This window comes from Acomys russatus, chromosome 20 (genome assembly GCF_903995435.1).
Source record: "Acomys russatus chromosome 20, mAcoRus1.1, whole genome shotgun sequence".
NCBI lineage: Eukaryota > Metazoa > Chordata > Mammalia > Rodentia > Muridae > Acomys > Acomys russatus.
In genome coordinates this window covers 14,139,331-14,157,955 of record NC_067156.1, presented here as the reverse complement: position 1 = coordinate 14,157,955, position 18,625 = coordinate 14,139,331, and the positions used below count along the sequence as shown (strand labels likewise).

The 18,625-nt window shown below is 42.7% G+C and overlaps 1 protein-coding gene across 3 annotated transcripts in view; it reads right to left on the bottom strand.

The window, feature by feature from the left end:
* Fhod3 (formin homology 2 domain containing 3) overlaps positions 1 to 18,625 on the bottom strand; it is a 415,945-nt gene that overhangs the window by 158,156 nt on the left and 239,164 nt on the right. For all 3 annotated transcript variants that reach the window (XM_051163630.1, XM_051163629.1, XM_051163631.1), the window contains exon 6: positions 7,482 to 7,576. In XM_051163630.1, coding sequence (XP_051019587.1) covers positions 7,482 to 7,576 — 95 coding nt within the window. The remainder of the gene's footprint in view (positions 1 to 7,481; positions 7,577 to 18,625) is intronic.

Genomic DNA, 18,625 nt, shown 5'->3' with positions numbered 1-18,625 from the left:
GGAAGTATTTTTCACTGGAGGAAGGACAGGCTGGCTACTTGAAGTTTTCCATCCTTTCAGATGTGTTCCCAGGTTTGAAACTGGTGTTCTGACTCTTTCTCTAGTTGCTGGAACACGGCTGCTTTCTCCAGCCATAGGAGCAGAAGCATCAATGTTCCATTCCTGCTTTCATTCCTTGCTATTACAGGGATAAATCACTTGAGGATGATGGAGAAGCAAGGCTAGTTTATAGAGAAACTTCTGGAGAGTGGAGGGGACCTAAATACGCTCCCTGAAGCCATGCGTGGGCTGCTTCTCACAGTAGGGCCTCTACTGGCCTCATCCTCTGGTCTCTCAAGCTGATGGCTTCCAAAAGCAAGGGCTTGTAAAACCTGATTTTAAACTCACTCTTCCTTCCCACTGAGACAGGTTTCAGACTGAAGCTGCTAAAAAAAAAAAAAAAAAAAAAAAAAAAAAAAAAAAATCAAATATGTTATAGGACTGGAGGAGGGGCTCATGTAGCAAAATACTTTCCATGCAGGCTTGAGGACCTGAGTTCAATCCCCAAACCTATGAAATAAAAGGGGGAGCTGTAGCTTGTTTGCCTCCTAGTGCTGAGAAGACAAGAGGACCCCTGGGTTCCCACTGACCAGCTAGTCTAGCCTTACTTGGTGAGAGATCCTGTCTGGAAAAATATACAAACTGAACAGTGTCTAAGGTATTAAATCAGAGGTTGACCTTTGGCTTCCAAACACCAGCACGCACATGTATACACACACACACACACACACACACACACACACACACACACACACACACTTTCATGCACTGGAATTAGTTCTCTGAGTGTTCACAGGCAGTGGAGCCAGCGCTGAGCTCTCCATGGGACACTGGCTGTTGACCACAATTTCATCGTGCCAACAGCACATGAATACACAGGGATAGCACAAGGAGTTTTAGAAATCCTATCTCCCTAATGGAATGCTGATAAATATGAAGTTCAAATGCAGCATCACTCACTGAATAGGTTTTGATGGTATTAAAATACCTTTAAGTATAGTATACAATTAGAAGCCACTTGATTGACAACATGAGAGACATGAAATGAACTCCAATGAATCAGAGCTCAGTCATGCAAAAAACTATTAAATGGGCATCAAATAATATTTTAAATAACACAGTGACACAGAAAATGTTTAGAATATGTTTACGGCTTATCATATAAGAAAAAAATAATAGAAAGAAAGGTTCTAAAATGAGTCATCATTATTAACTTTGGTAACATTTCTGGATGGTATTTTTGTTTGTTTTTACTTTTTAAATTTTCTACAGTTTTATACAAAAAACATTTTACTCTTATAATCACTGAAATGCTTCAAATGTTAGTTATTTTAATAATATCAAGATGTCAAAAACACCCATAACTTGTGTTTTTCTTTAATCTATTGTCATTAACTTCATTATGAAAATTAATATAAGCCCAAATTCTATTAATGAAACATCTATTAATTCAAGTCCTTTGAAAGTAAAGAACAAAACAAAACCACAAGATCCAAACCCAGTACTGATATAAGACAATGGGTACAGTTCAAGGAACTGACTAATGTTCTGAGAATTTCTTTGGCAAGGCCATTCAGAAGTCAATGACTGACCAGATTTCATGGTGTTACATATGTTTACAGTGTGCTTTAAGACATAAAATGTATAATTGGATATTTTCCTACTTAGCTGCATAGTGTTATTATTCTGAAATTGGCAGTAAGAAAATCTCCAAACTGAGAGCTGGGGAGATGGCTCAGCAGGCAAAATGTTTGTCACATAAGCATGAGGCCTGGAGTTTGTAGCCTCACACCTATGTGAAGGCTGAGTGGGTAGAATGGTCCATCTGTAATCTCAGCGTACAGGAGGCAGATACCAAGCATCCCCAAGGAAAGCTGGACTAGGCAGATTGTAAATTCTGGGTTCAAGTGGGAGATTGCTTCAACAATACAAGGTAGAAAACAATCAAGGAAAGCACCCCAAATCATCCTCTTACCCCCACACTCTTGCATGCCTACACATACATGTGCACACCCTTGTGAACATGAATACATACAAATATATGCAAAAAAGAAAAATCCACATTATCATTAGGCTTGTCACTGATATTGAGCCTGTCATGGAGCTGGGGGTTTGGGGACCAGAAGAAACCAGGTGGCTTGAAATGCAGAGGAAGGGGCAACAATTTTCTCTACAAAGAGGAAAAGATGTCTGCAATGGCCCAGCTAAAGACATAGGGGAGGAAGGTGGAATCACCTTACCAGGCAGCAGAAAATGGTCACATGTGATAGTTTTCATGAGTTCTTGAAAGACAAATGTAGGCTACCACCACAGAATGCAAGCCCTAGAAACTACAGGTGCTAAGACCAACTGTAAGCTACTCTCTAGGAAACAGTCTTGCTGTCCTAGGGCAAGTCAGAGGCAGGGCTAGGGACAACAGAAGTCTCCCACAGTATAAACAAAATAAGACAGAACAGGACCTACCAGAAAGGCAATGGGAACATATGGACTCTAAAGACGCCATTCTGTTGCTTTCTGAACTCACCAGCAATCTCTGACAAAATGCCCCAGGAAACTTTTGGATGGATGCTTCAAGAAAAGGGAAGAAAACATCATACCCAGCAGCCTCTACGGGCACATCTCTACATGAGGATGTTCAGTGGGCTTCTGGGGAAAAGAGTTATTGACAAGTGGTACAGAAGACAGGGCCAGGATCAGTGCTCAGGCAACCCATGTGAAGGATGTGTTGGGCCCCAAAGCCCTAGCCCATGTGATGAGATGCATGGGAAGGCATTGGGAACAACAAAGGGGAGTGGTTTTGTGGTCAGCTAGGCAGCTCCCTACTCACTTCACAGTGCCCCTAAAACACCTCTGACTAATCAGTGTTGTGATGGAGTCTGGTTGGTCCACACACTCTCTCCCCCTCAGTATTGTTGTCTATAATAAAGATGCATAGCTTATTAGATTTATGTTATATGAAACTGGCACTAACAGTTGAGATGATAAATGGCCAAGACAGAATTCCCAATTATCTTGAGGCCAGAGCTGTGGTCCAATCAATGAGGAAAATTGCAATGCCTTGCATTTAGATTCATAACCATCAGTCACGGACTTGCAGAAGGAAGAACTGGCAGGCATGATGGATAAGAAAAAGCCAGAGAAGTTTAATGGACTGCCAGGCCAGTTTCAGACAGCACCCACGGCTGGTGCTAAAGGACCCTCTAAAGAAGAGATGAAATTTGTGGAAGAAAATGTCATATTCTAGCAGGGCTGCTGCAGAATTTCTACCAGGTGCAAGAAGAAGTCATTGGCCAGTAGAATGAGGAATTAGTTATCTGGTCCCTGTGATGTCTAGAGCAAAAGATACACTGTAGCTTGGACAGACTTACAGGAGAGCCATCTTTACACTTTTAATTTTTAAATGTGGATGCACACGCATATTCATGTGTATATGACTGCATTCGGAGTCAAGAGGACAACCGCACATGTCACCATTCAGGAGCTATGCACCTCCATTTTTATTTTTTCATTTATGCTGAAATAGGGTAGTAATTTTGGCCAAGAAGTCTAGGGTAGCTGTCCAGTGAGCCTAAAGGAATTATAAACACACAATACTCACACCCAACATGTTCTTTTTTTTTTTTAATGTGGGCCCTAGAAAGCAACTCCAGGGTCCCACAAGGATTGAGTCACATGAAAAGAATCCTTCTTCTATGCCCCTAGAATTATCAGGAATGTGACTCATGATGTCAGAACCATCTTTACCACACTTGACTCAGCGTTTGCCACAGCTAGGATTCTATAACTGTATGTAACTAAGAACATTCTTCAAGACTCAGCCTACATGTAAGTCACGGGAGTGATCACACATCAGTGATACCATCTTAATGACAATGAAACCAAAAGGCTACTTGGTCTCATCTCCTCAACAACTAGCACTGTGGCCTGACACAGGGAGCCCCGGGCACCTGGGAGTCACCTCCTTGGCTCTTCTTTCCAAACTAAGCATCACCTTCCATGATCCTGCCAGAGGTACTCTCATACTCCAAGATGTGATTCACTTTTTATTCCTGCTTCAAGTTTTCTAAATCCAGAAATCTGGGCCTTGGACGCTACTCCTCAAGATGTTTTCACATTGCTCCTTCTATCATTTTGGCTGCAATTCTTTCCCAGGTTGCATGACTTCATAGTAACTGTCCCCATTTTCCCCTCATCTATCCCCATGTTCGACATGCCATACAACCCAACTTGTGTTCATCCTACTGTCCTAATGAGGTTCCATGGGGATAACATGAATGTGAGTGTGTGTGTGTGTGTGTGTGTGTGTGTGTGTGTGTGTGTGTGTGTGTGTGCGCGTGTGTGTGTGTGAGTGAGAAGGCCGTGTGGCCAGGGCTCTTTTCACCCCTCTCTAAATTAGTAGGGAACATGTTATATAAGAGTAGGACAGCATGACATCTTCACACAGATGCAAAAGAAATCCTCTGCTGTCTGATCAGCAGCCTGGCATACAGCTATAAGAATGAGATTTGGCAGGGATGGCATAGAGAGCAAGGAGAGCAAAGGTAGACAGGAATACAGAAAGGGCGGTTTCCATGGCAACATCAAGAGCATCCCTGATGAGGCGATGAGAGTCTCCCTCGGGGCCAGAATGGAAGACAGAGAAGGTTTTCTATATGAAGGTGATAGAAACCATAGAAACAGAACCATCTTGCCTCAATTAATTAGAATTGCCTGTGCATGAGGAGGAAAACTAAACACCCTTAATAAGACATTAGTAGGGACACCCACCTCTTACTTCTAACTGGAGAGTTTAGAGATGGCTCATGTAAATAGAAAGACTTTATTGAAAACATTTTGTGATTTCTCTTTTAAAAGTCATTATTTGGCTGCAAATGCATCATTTTCTTCTCTGGAGTTTCAAGTAACTACAAATGTGCATTGCATAATGACCCTCTGGCAGCAGCAAAGTCACATCGTGTTGCCTTTCACGGGAGAAAAGTCAAGCAGTATGAAAACAGAACAACAGGTTTTTTTTTCTAGCCAGCATTTCCTTTATCAACATTGTGCCTGTATAAGGCAAAGCCAGCAGGCTGTCCAGGCAAACCTTTCAGGTTTAAGAGCCATGAATCTGTCAACAGAATAGGCTAGAACATAGCTTCCCTCTCCTTCACTCAAGCCGGGAAAACCTATGGTGGCTGTATTGTTTAATACCGTGTGCAAAGGATAGAACTGAGGCTTCATTTTCCAAACCTAAGGGTCCTGGTTGAGACACCTATTCTTCTGCTAGCTCCTTCACTACCCAGATGAAAGAGAGTGGCAGGGTGTTAGTGGGTTTTGCAGAGAAAAGGGCATCTTGGGAGAACTGTGCTGGGGGAAAAAAAAACCCACTTGCCAATGGCTGCTGTTTTTCTGCATTCAGTTGCTGACCCAGAACTGATTAAGGTGATTCAAGATCTTGTCTGACGTCACAGTGAATGGGACACAAGCTTCAGGTGTCCCCTTTGTAGTAGGACAAAGGGCACCAAGGCACAAGCTCACTAGACTCTATTTGCCTAGGCCCACAATGCCTAGAAGCCAGCAAACACTGCAGATTGGCTCTTGGGGAAAATGAAAGGTAGAGACAAAATCCACAGGTTCTAATAAAGCCAGTAGGTGGGGAAGAGACAACTGGTCAACCCCGAGGAGGGTCCACAGAGCAAGCAATGGTTCTGAGGGCCACCCAGGGAAAGCATAGTTCCTCTACTGATTGCTTTCAAGTCTCTGCTTTTTATTCTCCTCTGTGTTATTTTAAAATGCTGTACAGAATTTCTCTTGTTCTTCTTTTCAGATCATTTACCCTGCAGAGTAACTGCAAAGAAAACAATCAACAGAGGCTGTGGTAACACCTCAGGCCAATGGCTATGAGATGAATTTGATACTTCTTGTTTGTCCCTTTCTTTTGGGGGTTTTGAGCTAGGAGCTCACATTATAGTCTAGGTTGGCCTTGAACCTACAGTAATCCTCTGTTTCACCCTCCTAGGCACCGGAATTATAGATATGAGCAACCATGTCTCTTTATCCTCTCCTCCATTGTCTCTAGTCCTCTCTAACCCTTATATTTCTCTGGGACTTTCCATTACTGTTGCTATTCCAAAATAGCTGAGATGAGGTGAAGTGTTTTGATTTTTATATCTTTGTATTTTTTCATTTCTTTGGTTTGTTTGTTTGTTTGTTTGTTTTAAGAACAGAACAGAACTGTATTCCGTATAGGTTGACAGTCAGGGACACATGCAAGATCTTCATAACACAAGCCAGAGAGGGTCAGTCCCTCTATTTTCAAGATGACAACTGGTTGCTGAAGACAACAGAAGAGACATATGTCATGTCCTGACATAAGAGACAATCAAAGGAGAACAAGCCTACTCTCTCAGGCTATTGCTACAGCAGCAACAATCTATTACCAAGGAAAGCCCTCATGGCCTGAGCTTGTAACAAAAGGCACACCTTCTCCACAGTACTGTATGAGCTCCTAGCACATGGGTTCAGGGGATACACTTACACCATAGCACATCCCCCCCAATCTTCCTTTGTTCATCCACGCTTTTCCCTGCCCCCATGCCACCATATCATTCTTGTCAGGACCACAACAGAGCAAAAAAGATTTCTGTATCCAGCTGTAACATGTAGTTAAGGTCTCTTTTTATTAAAAAAAAAAAAAAAAAAACCTCCCCCATCTCTTTAGATTTAAGATCAAAGACATTAGTCAGAGAGCTATAGAGTGACCAGTTTCCAGATAGACATGCTGGCCTGGGAGGCTTCCAAACAAATGCAAGGAAGACAGAAACCACCACCACAGGAGACCAGATACAAATCTCTCTCTCTAGCATAGCTAAGTCAACCTCATAGACCCAGCATTCCACTCCATTTCCAAGGCCACTTACCCTAGCTTCAAAACAGAGTGACTTCCATTTTCCATAGAAAATAAAGCCAAAAAGATATGGGAAAAATGTTCAGTTGCCCAGGGAAAAATAGTTTTTCTACTTTGAAATGAGGGACAGTTTTCCTCATCTCAACCCTGAGAAAGGAAACCGAAGGGCCAGTAATGGCACTAAGCTCCCTTGTCTGGTGTCTATGGCCTTACATGTCAGCAGCATCTTACGAGCTGAAGTCACAAAATACAAGAGATACATAGGTACTTTATCTATGTTTTAATTAAACACTTGAAACTTAAACTGCCAAAGACATTTGATTACAGCTTAAGAGAAGAAAAACATTAAAACTTTATAAGGTATTGGTGATTAAAATGAGATTGAAAATCTACAAAGGATTAATCATCATTTATATCAAGACAGGACTTGAACAAAGCTGAACAGGATTGCTTTTTGCAAAAACATTTCAAAGGGGGGGGGGTGGTTCATAAAAAGGCAATGATTTGCAAACTCAACAAGATGTTCTAGAAGGAAAATAACAAGACTTTGTCTTACCTTTGACCCAACAAGAGTGTAAAGCCACTGGATGGTCTCACCATGGTTGATGACCCCATTCATCCCATCCACATACAACATAATCTGTCCCAAGGCTGCAGACAGGGAAGAGAAACAAAGCAATGTTATGGGTTTATGTACATGTGCAGTCTTTAAGATTTTCATCAGGTTAAGGGAACAGTCTATTGGGAAGGGCACCAAATTTGAATAAGTGTGAAGTTTTGAAACTGCATGAGTCTTATTTCAGAACTAAAAGCCGTGGGGGCTATTCCTGGCATCTGGAGGATATAACCATGACACTGAAATCAGTAATTACTGGGTATGGGCATCTTGATGCACAAATGCATGCTTCCCTATTCTGATGTATATGTTGTCCAAGGCAGGGAAAAGCTGTACAGGAGATGGTATCTGGAACTAAGAGAGCACACAAAGTTTCCAAAACCAACCAGCGGCCCAAGCTGCGGTCAGTAAGCCCCAGGTCTTGTAGAACCATCCCGAGTGAATGCAACTTTATCCTTTTAGAGAAATGACAACACTGCATTTAAGTGTTGCCTTGAATTTTCTTAAATTTAAAAGTTTTATGATGGAAAATGTTAGAATTGGAAAAAAAATTATCTGCTGTCTAAGTCTGTAGTAGCACAGACTTATCCCAGCTACTCTCGAACCTATGGTAGGAGGATCCAAAGTTCAAGGCCAGTGTGTCCAACTTAGTAAGATGAGTCTCAAAATTTTACAAATGCAAAGAAAGCTGATATTGTAGCTCATTGATAGAATGCTTACCTAGCCTGCACATACAGAATGCTTACCTAGTCTGCACATACATGGTCCTAGGGAACCCTCAAAATAACCTCTCCCATTCCAAATCTTAAAATCATAGCTTAAGAAAATATAACCAGTCTCCTAGTATCATTCCCTAAGAAGAAAGTGTAATGTGTTATTTTTAAACAGTTCCATTAACATTAAAATAATTTTGACTGCAGACACTGCACAAACAGGTGACAAATATCCAAATTAAACAGGTCTCCTTAAGTCACACCTACCACCACCTTTACCCATAAGCAAACATGGCATGGAAGTTTTTAATCAACTTCCCTTTTACTGATAATACAGATAATTTCAAAAACTGGAAATTACAGAAAAGTAAACAAAAATGATCCCTAATCCCATAATTTAAGGATAATCATTTTAATGGACTGGCAGACTTTCTTTAAAACAAAGTTTGCCTATAAGTTTTAGGAAATAATCTCTATGAAATAGCACTGATGGAAAAAAGCACAGCACAAAATAGGTTGTGCTCAGGGATGTGGGTGGACAAATGTATGATATCAAAAAACCTTATCATTACCCACCAAAACAAACACAAACATTCTAAGGAAAGCTGAATATCAATACATAAAGCTGAAGGAGGAAGAGAAGGAGGAAGAGGAAGAGAAGAGGAAGAGCAGCAGTAGTAGCAGTAATATCTTGGGTACATATACTAAGAACAATAAACATTACATAATAGGTCCATATTCTAGCTAGTATCCAAACACTGGAGATATTCTTATTAAAAGCAGCACTTAAAACATTTTCATTTATTGACGTGTGGGTGTGCAGGTGCACACGTACCCTGGCATACATGTGGAAGTCAGGGGGAAAAGCTCAAGAATGGCTCTCCTCATCTACTGTATGCATTCTAAAGGTTGAACTCAGGCCATCAAACTTGGCAGCAGGTGTTTTTACCTGATAAGCCATCTCAGTAGCCCCAGGAATATTTTCAACATGATACTCACACAATCATTTTATACTGCTATATAATGTTAGGCAATTTTAATAAGACATGAAAACCAATAAAAGGTAAAATGGTCGTATAATAGTGTTACTTTGTATAATGTATAATACTGTTACTTTGCCATACTATACTACAAATGTATAACATTTAGAACAAAGGATAAAATTATAACAGCACAAAGCAGAAGCAAATTAAACCACTAGGGAAATAGCATTATCCCTTTAATCAGCAAGGGTGCTTTTAAAGTCGGCATCAAATACTAAGCAGGCTAAAAACGTGACTCCACACATCACTGATGACAGAGTAGCTTGGGAGAAACCCTTTTGTAAGGCTATTCTGTGCTGCAAATGTTTTTAAAATTGAGTTTCAACCTTACTGGGATAGGCTGTGGGGGCTGGACTGTTTATTCATATGATGGGCCCATACATCTGCTATTGTCCTTCTTGACAGGTGTTGAGACTGAAGGACTGTCCCCTAATTCCTACTCCTACCAAGTGGTGGAGGCTAGCTCCACAGTTGGGATGGCTAGCCTTCTGGTGCCTGCGTTAAAAGACTTGGTCCTCCAGGTAGGTCGGCTCAAGCTACTGCACCAACCAAAGACAATACATGCAGTAAATATTGAACCCCTACTCAGATCTAGCCAAGGGATAGGACATTATCCACAGTTGTGTGGAGAGTGGGGACTGACTCTGACATGAACTCTGGTGCCCCATATTTGACCACCTCCTCTTGGTGGGGAGGCCTGTTGGCACTCAGAGAAAGAATAAGCAGGCTACCAAGATGAGACTTGATAGGCTGTGACCATATATGGTGGGGGAGGAGGCCCTCTGTGGTCATAGACCTAGGGGAGGGGAATAGAGTGAAAGAGGGAGGGAGGGAGGCACAGGAAGAACAGGAAGACACAGGGAAGGGGATAAAAATTGAGATGTAATCTGAGTAAATTAATTAGAAAAAGAAAAAAGACTCGGTCCTTTATATATGTGACTTGGAGAAGCTGTCTTAATCAGAGGCTTCTATATTTCACACACACACACACACAAACAAACAAACAAACAAAATATGAAAACAAAGATGTCCCCCCAAAGTACCATTTCATAAAACCTAACACCCACCACAATCCAGCACACAGAGCAAGCCAAAACTACATCATACCCTATAAAATGTCTGTGCAAAGAACTAAAAGGCAAGCATAAAAGTTTAAGCCTCACTTAATTCAACAAGACAGTCCAATTTGCACTTATCAAAGATGAGTCTGTTATGAGTGGGGCGTGGCTCACCGAGAGAAGCCTCACTTAGGTCTAAGCTCTGTGGCCCCCTTTCCTGCAGAAAGGAGGAAAGGGCCCGCACAGGAAGCATTAAGACTGAGTGTGCATTCTCCTCTTTCTATATTTTCCCACAGTACATATCATGTTACTTCTGTAATAGAAGAGCTGACAATAAAGGTCAAAAACAAGGCAACTGAAGTGTGTGATGGTTATCGCGGTTTATGAACTTTTTCCTAGTCCATCACTTCCTCCCTCAGAAAGGCCAGTGCCCACTCCTACAAAGCTCTGAGAATAAGAATTCATCATATTCAGCCCCCTGTCTTTCCCCTTGCTCCCTTTCTCTCAAGACAATTTGGCCAGCTACCTAGAGCTAGGGACTGATGATGCCACAGCCCTTTTCCAGCCCTAGGTCCCTCTTAGCCTTGTCTGCTAAGTCAGCCTAACCTGAACCCTGGCGCTTTCTTCCTGCAACGCCCACTCTAGACACAAGATGGCATTAAAGAGACTCGACCCAACAGATACTGCAAAAGGAATTGACAGCAAAGCCCCACCAAGCAGAAGGTGGGCCTGAGAATAAAACCACACATGGAAAAAGTAGGTGTTGTGGTAACACACCTGTGTCTGGGTCACAGGAGCCATGAAATTTGTTGATTTGCATTTTCAAATACACAACAGGTAGAACATGGTGTTGGTGAACGCCCTGGTCCCAAAAAGAGGTGCCCTTGGGAACTTTCCTTGTTTGGACATAGATGAAATTTACTAATTTGTCTCTGCTTCCTTGTATCTAAAAAACGAAACAGTAGCAACAAGCTGTCCGTTTTGCAGGAGCACTGGTAGGAAGCAAGTTAGAATGGTTCCTGCATCAATTACACTCTGGCTCAAAGTGCATGGTGAACATCGAAGGCCGCCCGAGAGCCATTTCCGCTCCTCAACTGTCTCAGATGCCGGGCACCGGGTTCCAGGGCAACTCCTGCCCCACTCAGAGGCTCTAAGACTTCCTTTTAAAACAACTGTTACGTTTTACTTTTTATATTTAGCTGTATGGTCCATCTTGCGATAAATTTATACAAAGTTCTATTTCATCATTTAACTGTCCACTTGATTTAAAGCCATTTGTTAAAGACACTTTCTTTTTTAAAAAATGCAATGCTTTTGCAAATTAGCCAAAACCCATGTTTGTGTGCGTTGGCTGATTTCTGCCCGTTGATCCTATTTCCCGACATCACATTACCTCAGTTACAGCTTCCTGCTGAGTCTTTATATTTGTGCACCCTGATTCCTCCTGTAACACCTTTTCCCTAAATATTACTGAAGTGCCTGTGTTCCCACCTGTAATTCCAGCCCAGGAAAGAGCAAACTGGCTAGCGAGACTCGTCATACAGGCGAGCTCTGGGTGGAGTTGAGCAATCTTGCCTCAGGGAATGAAGAGCAGTCAGACTAGGATGATCCTGGACCCCCCAGCACACAGGCAGATAACACACACACACACACACACACACACACACACACGCACGTATGCATACACACAGGCAGATAACACACACACACACACACATGGAAAAGGAAAAAAGGCAAAAAATCTGGAACGTTATAGCTTACGGATACATTTTGAGAGAACACCTTTAGCACGCGAGGCTTCTAATTCATAAATCCACTAAGTTAATTAATGTGGGTCGCCTCTGATTGCACCCATCTGGGCTGAGTTTTCAGCTATAGATCTGGCATATGTCTTACAGTTTTATGGCTTTGTTTCCTAAATTTATAAGTAGTTCCCGTTCCTCTGGAGCTATTGTAGACAGCTTTTTTATTTTCAATTTTTCCATTCCCCGTTACTTATTAGTAATAGGAACAACGGCTTCCGCCTGTGGTTCTCAAACCCTACAACTTTATTCAATATGTTCATTCTGGGAAGCTTTGGTTTTTTGTTTTGTTTCTGTAGATTTACTTCCATTGCCTACACGAGCAATAACGCAATCTGTGAAAACACAAAACAAAACAAAACACTTTCCTCCTTACCAAATTGTACTTGGGCCTTCCTTCCTAAGCTAGCTAAGATTTGCCTTCCTAGTCAGCAGGTGTGGAGAAAGTGGAAGCCGTGCCCTGCTCCCAGGATTAAGAGGAAGTGCATTTAGACCTTTACCATTAATTAGAATGGTAGAAGCAAGCTGTTGGGAATTTCTAGAGAGAATCATATGAGGCCTTGTGATCGTAAACAGATGAGGTGTGCGAGGTGCCTTTCAGCATTAACTGACACGTATGCAGACTGATGCTATGGTGGCTCATGCTGCCTGAATCTCAGGCATCAAATGAGCCTTGCATCCCATTTGGCCATGGTGCATTATTCATGTTGCTTATTGCTGGGTTTGACTTGCTAACATCTTATTAAAGAGTTTAGCATCTTTGCTCAGGGTACATATTGGTCTGTACCATCCTGTCTGCCTGCTTTTTACATCATGGGGACTCTGGCTTCACAGCATGAGTCTGGAAGTGTTTCTCTGACTTTTTTTTTTTTTTTTTTTTTTCTGGACAAGGTTTTATAACATCGGTTTTGTTTTGTCTTGAGATGTTTGGTAGAACTCGCCAGGAAGCCATCTGGGGCTAGAGATTCTTTTTTCTGAAGTTCACTGCAAGCTATTTTCTTTAGAAGTTATCATTAGCAACAGTTCTAACACACCAGCTTATCTACATCTGGGCTCAGGGGTTGTGGTCAGTACGGAATGGGTCTATTTTTCTAAGCTGTCATTTTCGAAGCTAGGAGTTATTAGTAAACCTTTGCTACTTGCCTAGTAACCAAAGGCTTTATCAGCTGTTTTCTCCCACATCTGTATTATTCTTGATCAATTTTTATCTTTCTTTTAAAATAACCACCTTTTTGTCCTTTTTATTCATTTTTCAATTTCTATACTTTTCCCATTATTATTTCCTTCTTCTACCATTCAGATTATTTTTATTCTTAGTCTTTAAAAAAAAACTTAGCTGGGCTCAATGACACACGCCAGTAATTCCAGCACTCAGGGAGGCAGAGGCAGGCAGACCTCTGTGAGTTTGAGGCCAGCCTGGTCTGCAAAGCGAGTGTAGGGCAGCCAAGGCTACACAGAGAAACTCTGTCTTGAGAAAAAGCCAAACAAACACCTTCCCCTGAAAAAAAAAAAAAAAAAAAAAGCCTTGAGTGTTTACATGGTTTTCTTTGTTTCTAACATAAGCCTGTGGTATTGTAATTTTCCCTCCAAGTATCACATCCCACAAATTTGAATACAGTGTCTTTTCATTTGGTACAAACTATTTTCTAATTTCCTTTGAGAATTTCTCTTTGACATGTGGGTCATTCTGCAGTGTGTTAATTCCAAGCATTTGGACATATTCCTATTATCTTTCTGTTACTGATTTAATTTAATTCCATTACAACCAGAAAACACATCATCTGATTCTAATTCTTTAACATTTGTTATGGTTTGTTTCATGACTCGGGATATGGCCTATCCCGTGACTGTTTTGCCTCTATGCGAAAATGCATATATTCTACTATAGCTGGGTAGAAGGTTCTGGAAAGGCTCTGGAAACGTCCATTGGGGCTAGCTGGCCTTTGCTGATTTTTCATCTTATCAGATCTGAGGACCATCAAGAGGGAAAAGTAAAGTTTCCAAATGAAATGGGAGTTTTCTATTTCTTATTCGATTCTTTCCACTCGGGCAGCATACATGTTGAAGCCCTGGCTGTCCGGCAGAGCGAGCCCTTGTGCCATGGTGGTGTCGTCTTCACCACCCTGGCTGTCTGACAGAGCAAGCCATTGTGCCATGGTGGTGTCGTCTTCACCACCCTGGCTGTCTGGCAGAGCGAGCCCTTGTGCCATGGTGGTGTCGTCTTCACCACCCTGGCTGTCTGGCAGAGCAAGCCATTGTGCCATGGTGGTGTCATCTTCACCACCCTGGCTGTCTGGCAGAGCGAGCCCTTGTGCCATGGTGGTGTTGTCTTCACCACCCTGGCTGTCTGGCAGAGCGAGCCCTTGTGCCATGGTGGTGTCGTCTTCACCACCCTGGCTGTCTGACAGAGCGAGCCCTTGTGCCGTGACAGTATCGTTTTCACCACTCTTTGCTCTCAACTTGACTTTCTTGTAATGATGTCGCCACTTTTTTTGTTTTCCTTTGATTAGTGTCTGTACTTTTTTGTCTATATCTCTTTGCTCTTGAACTACCTATACTGTGATAAGTTTCTTGTAACACTGATGGAGTCTTTTGTTTTCTTATTCTGATAGGCCTTGCTTATAATTGATTTAACAAGGCTAATCACATAGCACACAATCATTGGTGTGTTTGAATTTAGTCTGTCTGCTAATAAAAATATCTGCTAAGTTCCTAATTCCATTTATTATATGCTTCAGCACTAACTCTTTCAATTTATTTCTTTGCATGGGCTTTGTATTTTTCTATTTACCTTCTACCCGAAACACTTTTATAAAGCTATTTTTAAGCCTTTCATAAACCCAGTGTCTGCATTACCTTGGCACTGGGATCTACTGATTTTTCCTTTCCCAACAAGATCAAACTTTCCAAGCTTATTTCAAGACAAGTAACATTGGCATAGACCCTGGATAATTTGAAAATTATGTCAAGAAATGTTGGCTTTTGTCTAAATATCACAGAAAACACTGCAGTTTTCTTTAAGCACGCAGCTTACCTGACTCAGTTTGAGCCCGGCATTCTGATTTTCCTTTTGTAGGCTGTGGCCAGAAAACCAGAACAGCCTTTCAGGTCTTTGCTGTGCATTTGGACTGGCCCTGCAAGAAGACCCCATGGTGGCTAGAATGGGACCTGGGTTTTTTGTTTGTTTGTTTGTTTTTGTTGTTGTTTGTTTTGGTTTGTTTGTTTTGGCTCTCTAAGTCTGGTCCTGTGTGAGGAACATATAATGGCCAGTGGGGTCCTGGACTCTGTTTAACCTTGTTTGGATTTCTAAGTCTCTGATGCAACCTCTAGGGCATGAATTCACTCAAAGACAGTTTGTGATGAGCCCAGGATTCACATAAATCCAACACTCATGCATGCATATATGGGCATAGCACCAGTATTTCATTGATATCTTTAGGGCTCTCTGTCTGTCTGTCTGTCTGCCTCTCTCTCTCTCTCTCTCTCTCTCTCTCTCTCTCTCTCTCTCTCTCTCTCTCTCTCTCACATACACACACACACACCTTCTCCAGCATCTCTTTGATAATTCTAGGTCGTCTGAGGCTCTCCTTCTGGTTTTCCAGCCAGAGGGCTGAGTATATTTAACCTTCTCTGCCACTTGCCATTTGCCATAGTTTCCATACCACACTTCACCAGTCCCATCCTCTTGTGACCGCTGCCTCTCCTAAACAGACTAGCAGGCATCCTTGGGCTCCTGCTTTTTCCCAAGTGTCTTCACAGCTAATCTCACTTAGGAATTACTTGGGGACAGTCGGGTGACAGCAGAGAAGTAAGAATAGCCGCATGTGAGTGTTTGATGAGCACACCATCTGTCTGATGCCACTGCACATCCTAGATTTCTTCCCCCATTTGCTACTACCATTTATTCTTGAACTTTCAAATATTTGCTCCATGTCTCTTCCCTCAGCTTAGTACTTTCCTTCTTCAGCTGAGAGATGGGTTGGGTGTGTTTATGCCACCTCACTCGTGACATTCTGGGTTTCTGTTCTGCATTTAGAGGCAGCATCCCAGTGGCACTGTGGATGGGGTGGGGAGACATAAGTGAACCCTCCGCTGCGGTCCACTGAATCTTGCCACTTTGTCCAAGCTCATGACTTGCCACCATTCCTTTCTTCTTTTTCTTCCTTTTCCTCTTTATTTCCCCTTCCCTCCTCTTTTCCTCTCTGAAGCTTCAGACCCTTTCTTCTCAGGTAAAAGTAAGCTTGGCCCAGACCACAGGTCCCTCCCTCCTTAGGGTTTTGCTGGAAGAAGCACCAATAGGTTTGAACTGTCCTCCATTTTTGCTCTATACACCCCTCACCCTGCCCCTTCCCGGGGTCCTCTGGGGCCCTGTTACAGCACGCAGCCCTCACCCATGGAGGCTCCAGCTGGAGCTCACTCTGTACTTGTGATTTCAGACAGTGCTAATGAGTTGTGAAATCAATATTGTGAGTCTGAATCACAACTTATTTTTCGTAAGTAAGATGGTGGGAAATGGAGTGCCTTGCACTTAGGGAGGTCAGGGCCATTCTTGCTTTTGTTGTATTTTATATAATACTTTCATCCTGCAGGTCCTCAACCGATACTGCTTGGAATTGACTGCACCAGACCCAATCTCTTTTCCTTACCTTCCACCTCTCGGGAGTCTCTTGGGTTCCTCCTCAACACTTCCCCTAGTAGTCCTAAAGTCACCTTTTCTTCCTTCCACCATTGCTATGGAAGTCAGGGATGCCCAAACTCTATGTGCTACTACAGATATGACCATTTGCAAAACTCACTGCACAATTGAGTTACACACACACACACACACACACACACACACACACACAAAGTTTGAAGCTTTAAGTACATTTCTGATTTTATATTGGCCCACATTCATGACTATCCCAGGGAACATGTGACCCAGAGGCCATGTGTTGAACACACTTCCTCCGAAAGGAACTGCTAGGCTCAGCTAGTCTCCTAACTCTGGCCTATCATCCTCTTCCCAATACACACCAGATGCTGTGGTAAACATGCTGCTGACAAGGTTCCATCTCCTTATGGCCTAAGGGCAGAGGCCTCATCTCCACACAGCCTCATGCCTCACAACTGTCTTGGTCTTCCTTGCCCTTTGATCAGACCTTCTGGATTCTGATCTCTGAGCCTTGACCTGGCATCTCAGTGTTCCACCTTCAAACCTGCTAATATCCAGCTAGGTACATATGCCTTATGCTTCTGTTATGCACTTAGAAAATGCATATTTGCTCAACAAACCGGAGACTGGTCTGATTTTTACTTATTTTCCTTTGTGTATGTGTACACTTACATGCATGCACACTCTTGTGTACACATAGAGGCCAGCAGGAAATGTCAAGGCATCTGCAATCATGTTCCACCTGATTTTATGAGACAGAGCCTTTCCCTGGACCTTGATCTCATCAAGTAGGCTGGACCAGCTCCCAGTCTAGACATCCCTAACACGCCCCTGCTTCTGTCTGCCCAACACTCAAAATTATAGGCACACACTGGGTTTTTACATAACTTCTAGGGGAATTGAATTTGAGTCCTTATGCTATTTGCAGCAAGCATTCTATCCACTGAGCCATTTCCCCGGGCCTTAGTATCATCTTTAATTTTATAAGTCAGTTGCAATGCCGGGTAATCAAAACAAGGTCTTTGCCCATGGTAGTAAGCGCTCTACCACTGAGCTGAGCTATGCTCTAATTCCCAGCTCTTTCTTTAAAAAAAAAAAAAAAAGTAATAATAATGTCTTACATACTGGGCACACTGAAGAATATGATCCAAAGTTAGCTGTTTGCCTGCTTGTTCATGCTCCTGACTTTAGCCAAAGATACCAAAAGTGCCATGGCACAGCGAGGAGGAAATCCCTTCTTGGCAGAGGCACCCAGTTTTCTCCACAAAGAGCTCTTACATATTGCTGCCCTGGGCCATTTTCAATCAAGCCTTCCTCCACTTTTTCACTTTTTGGAAAAAAAAAAAAAAAAGACCTTTTAATTTTGTGTCTATGTGTGTGTCTGCGCATATATAAATGCAGGTGCTCCTGGAATCCAGAAGGGGGCACTGGACTCCCTGGAGACTGAGGGAAGAGGCATTGGATTCCCTAGAGAGAGAATGAGGGAGGAGGCCTTGGACTCCCTGGAGACTGAGGGAGGAGACACTGGACTCCCTGGAGATTGAGGGAGGAGGCATTGGACTCCCTGGAGACTGAGGGAGGAGGCACTGGACTCCCTAGAGAGAGACTGAGGGAAGAGGCATTGGACTCCCTGGAGAGACTGAGGGAGGCGGCATTGGACTCCCTGGAGACTGAGGGAGGAGACACTGGACTCCCTGGAGAGACTGAGGGAGGCGGCATTGGACTCCCTGGAGACTAGGGAGGAGACACTGGACTCCCTGGAGAGACTGAGGGAGGAGGCCTTGGACTCCCTGGAGACTGAGGGAGGAGACACT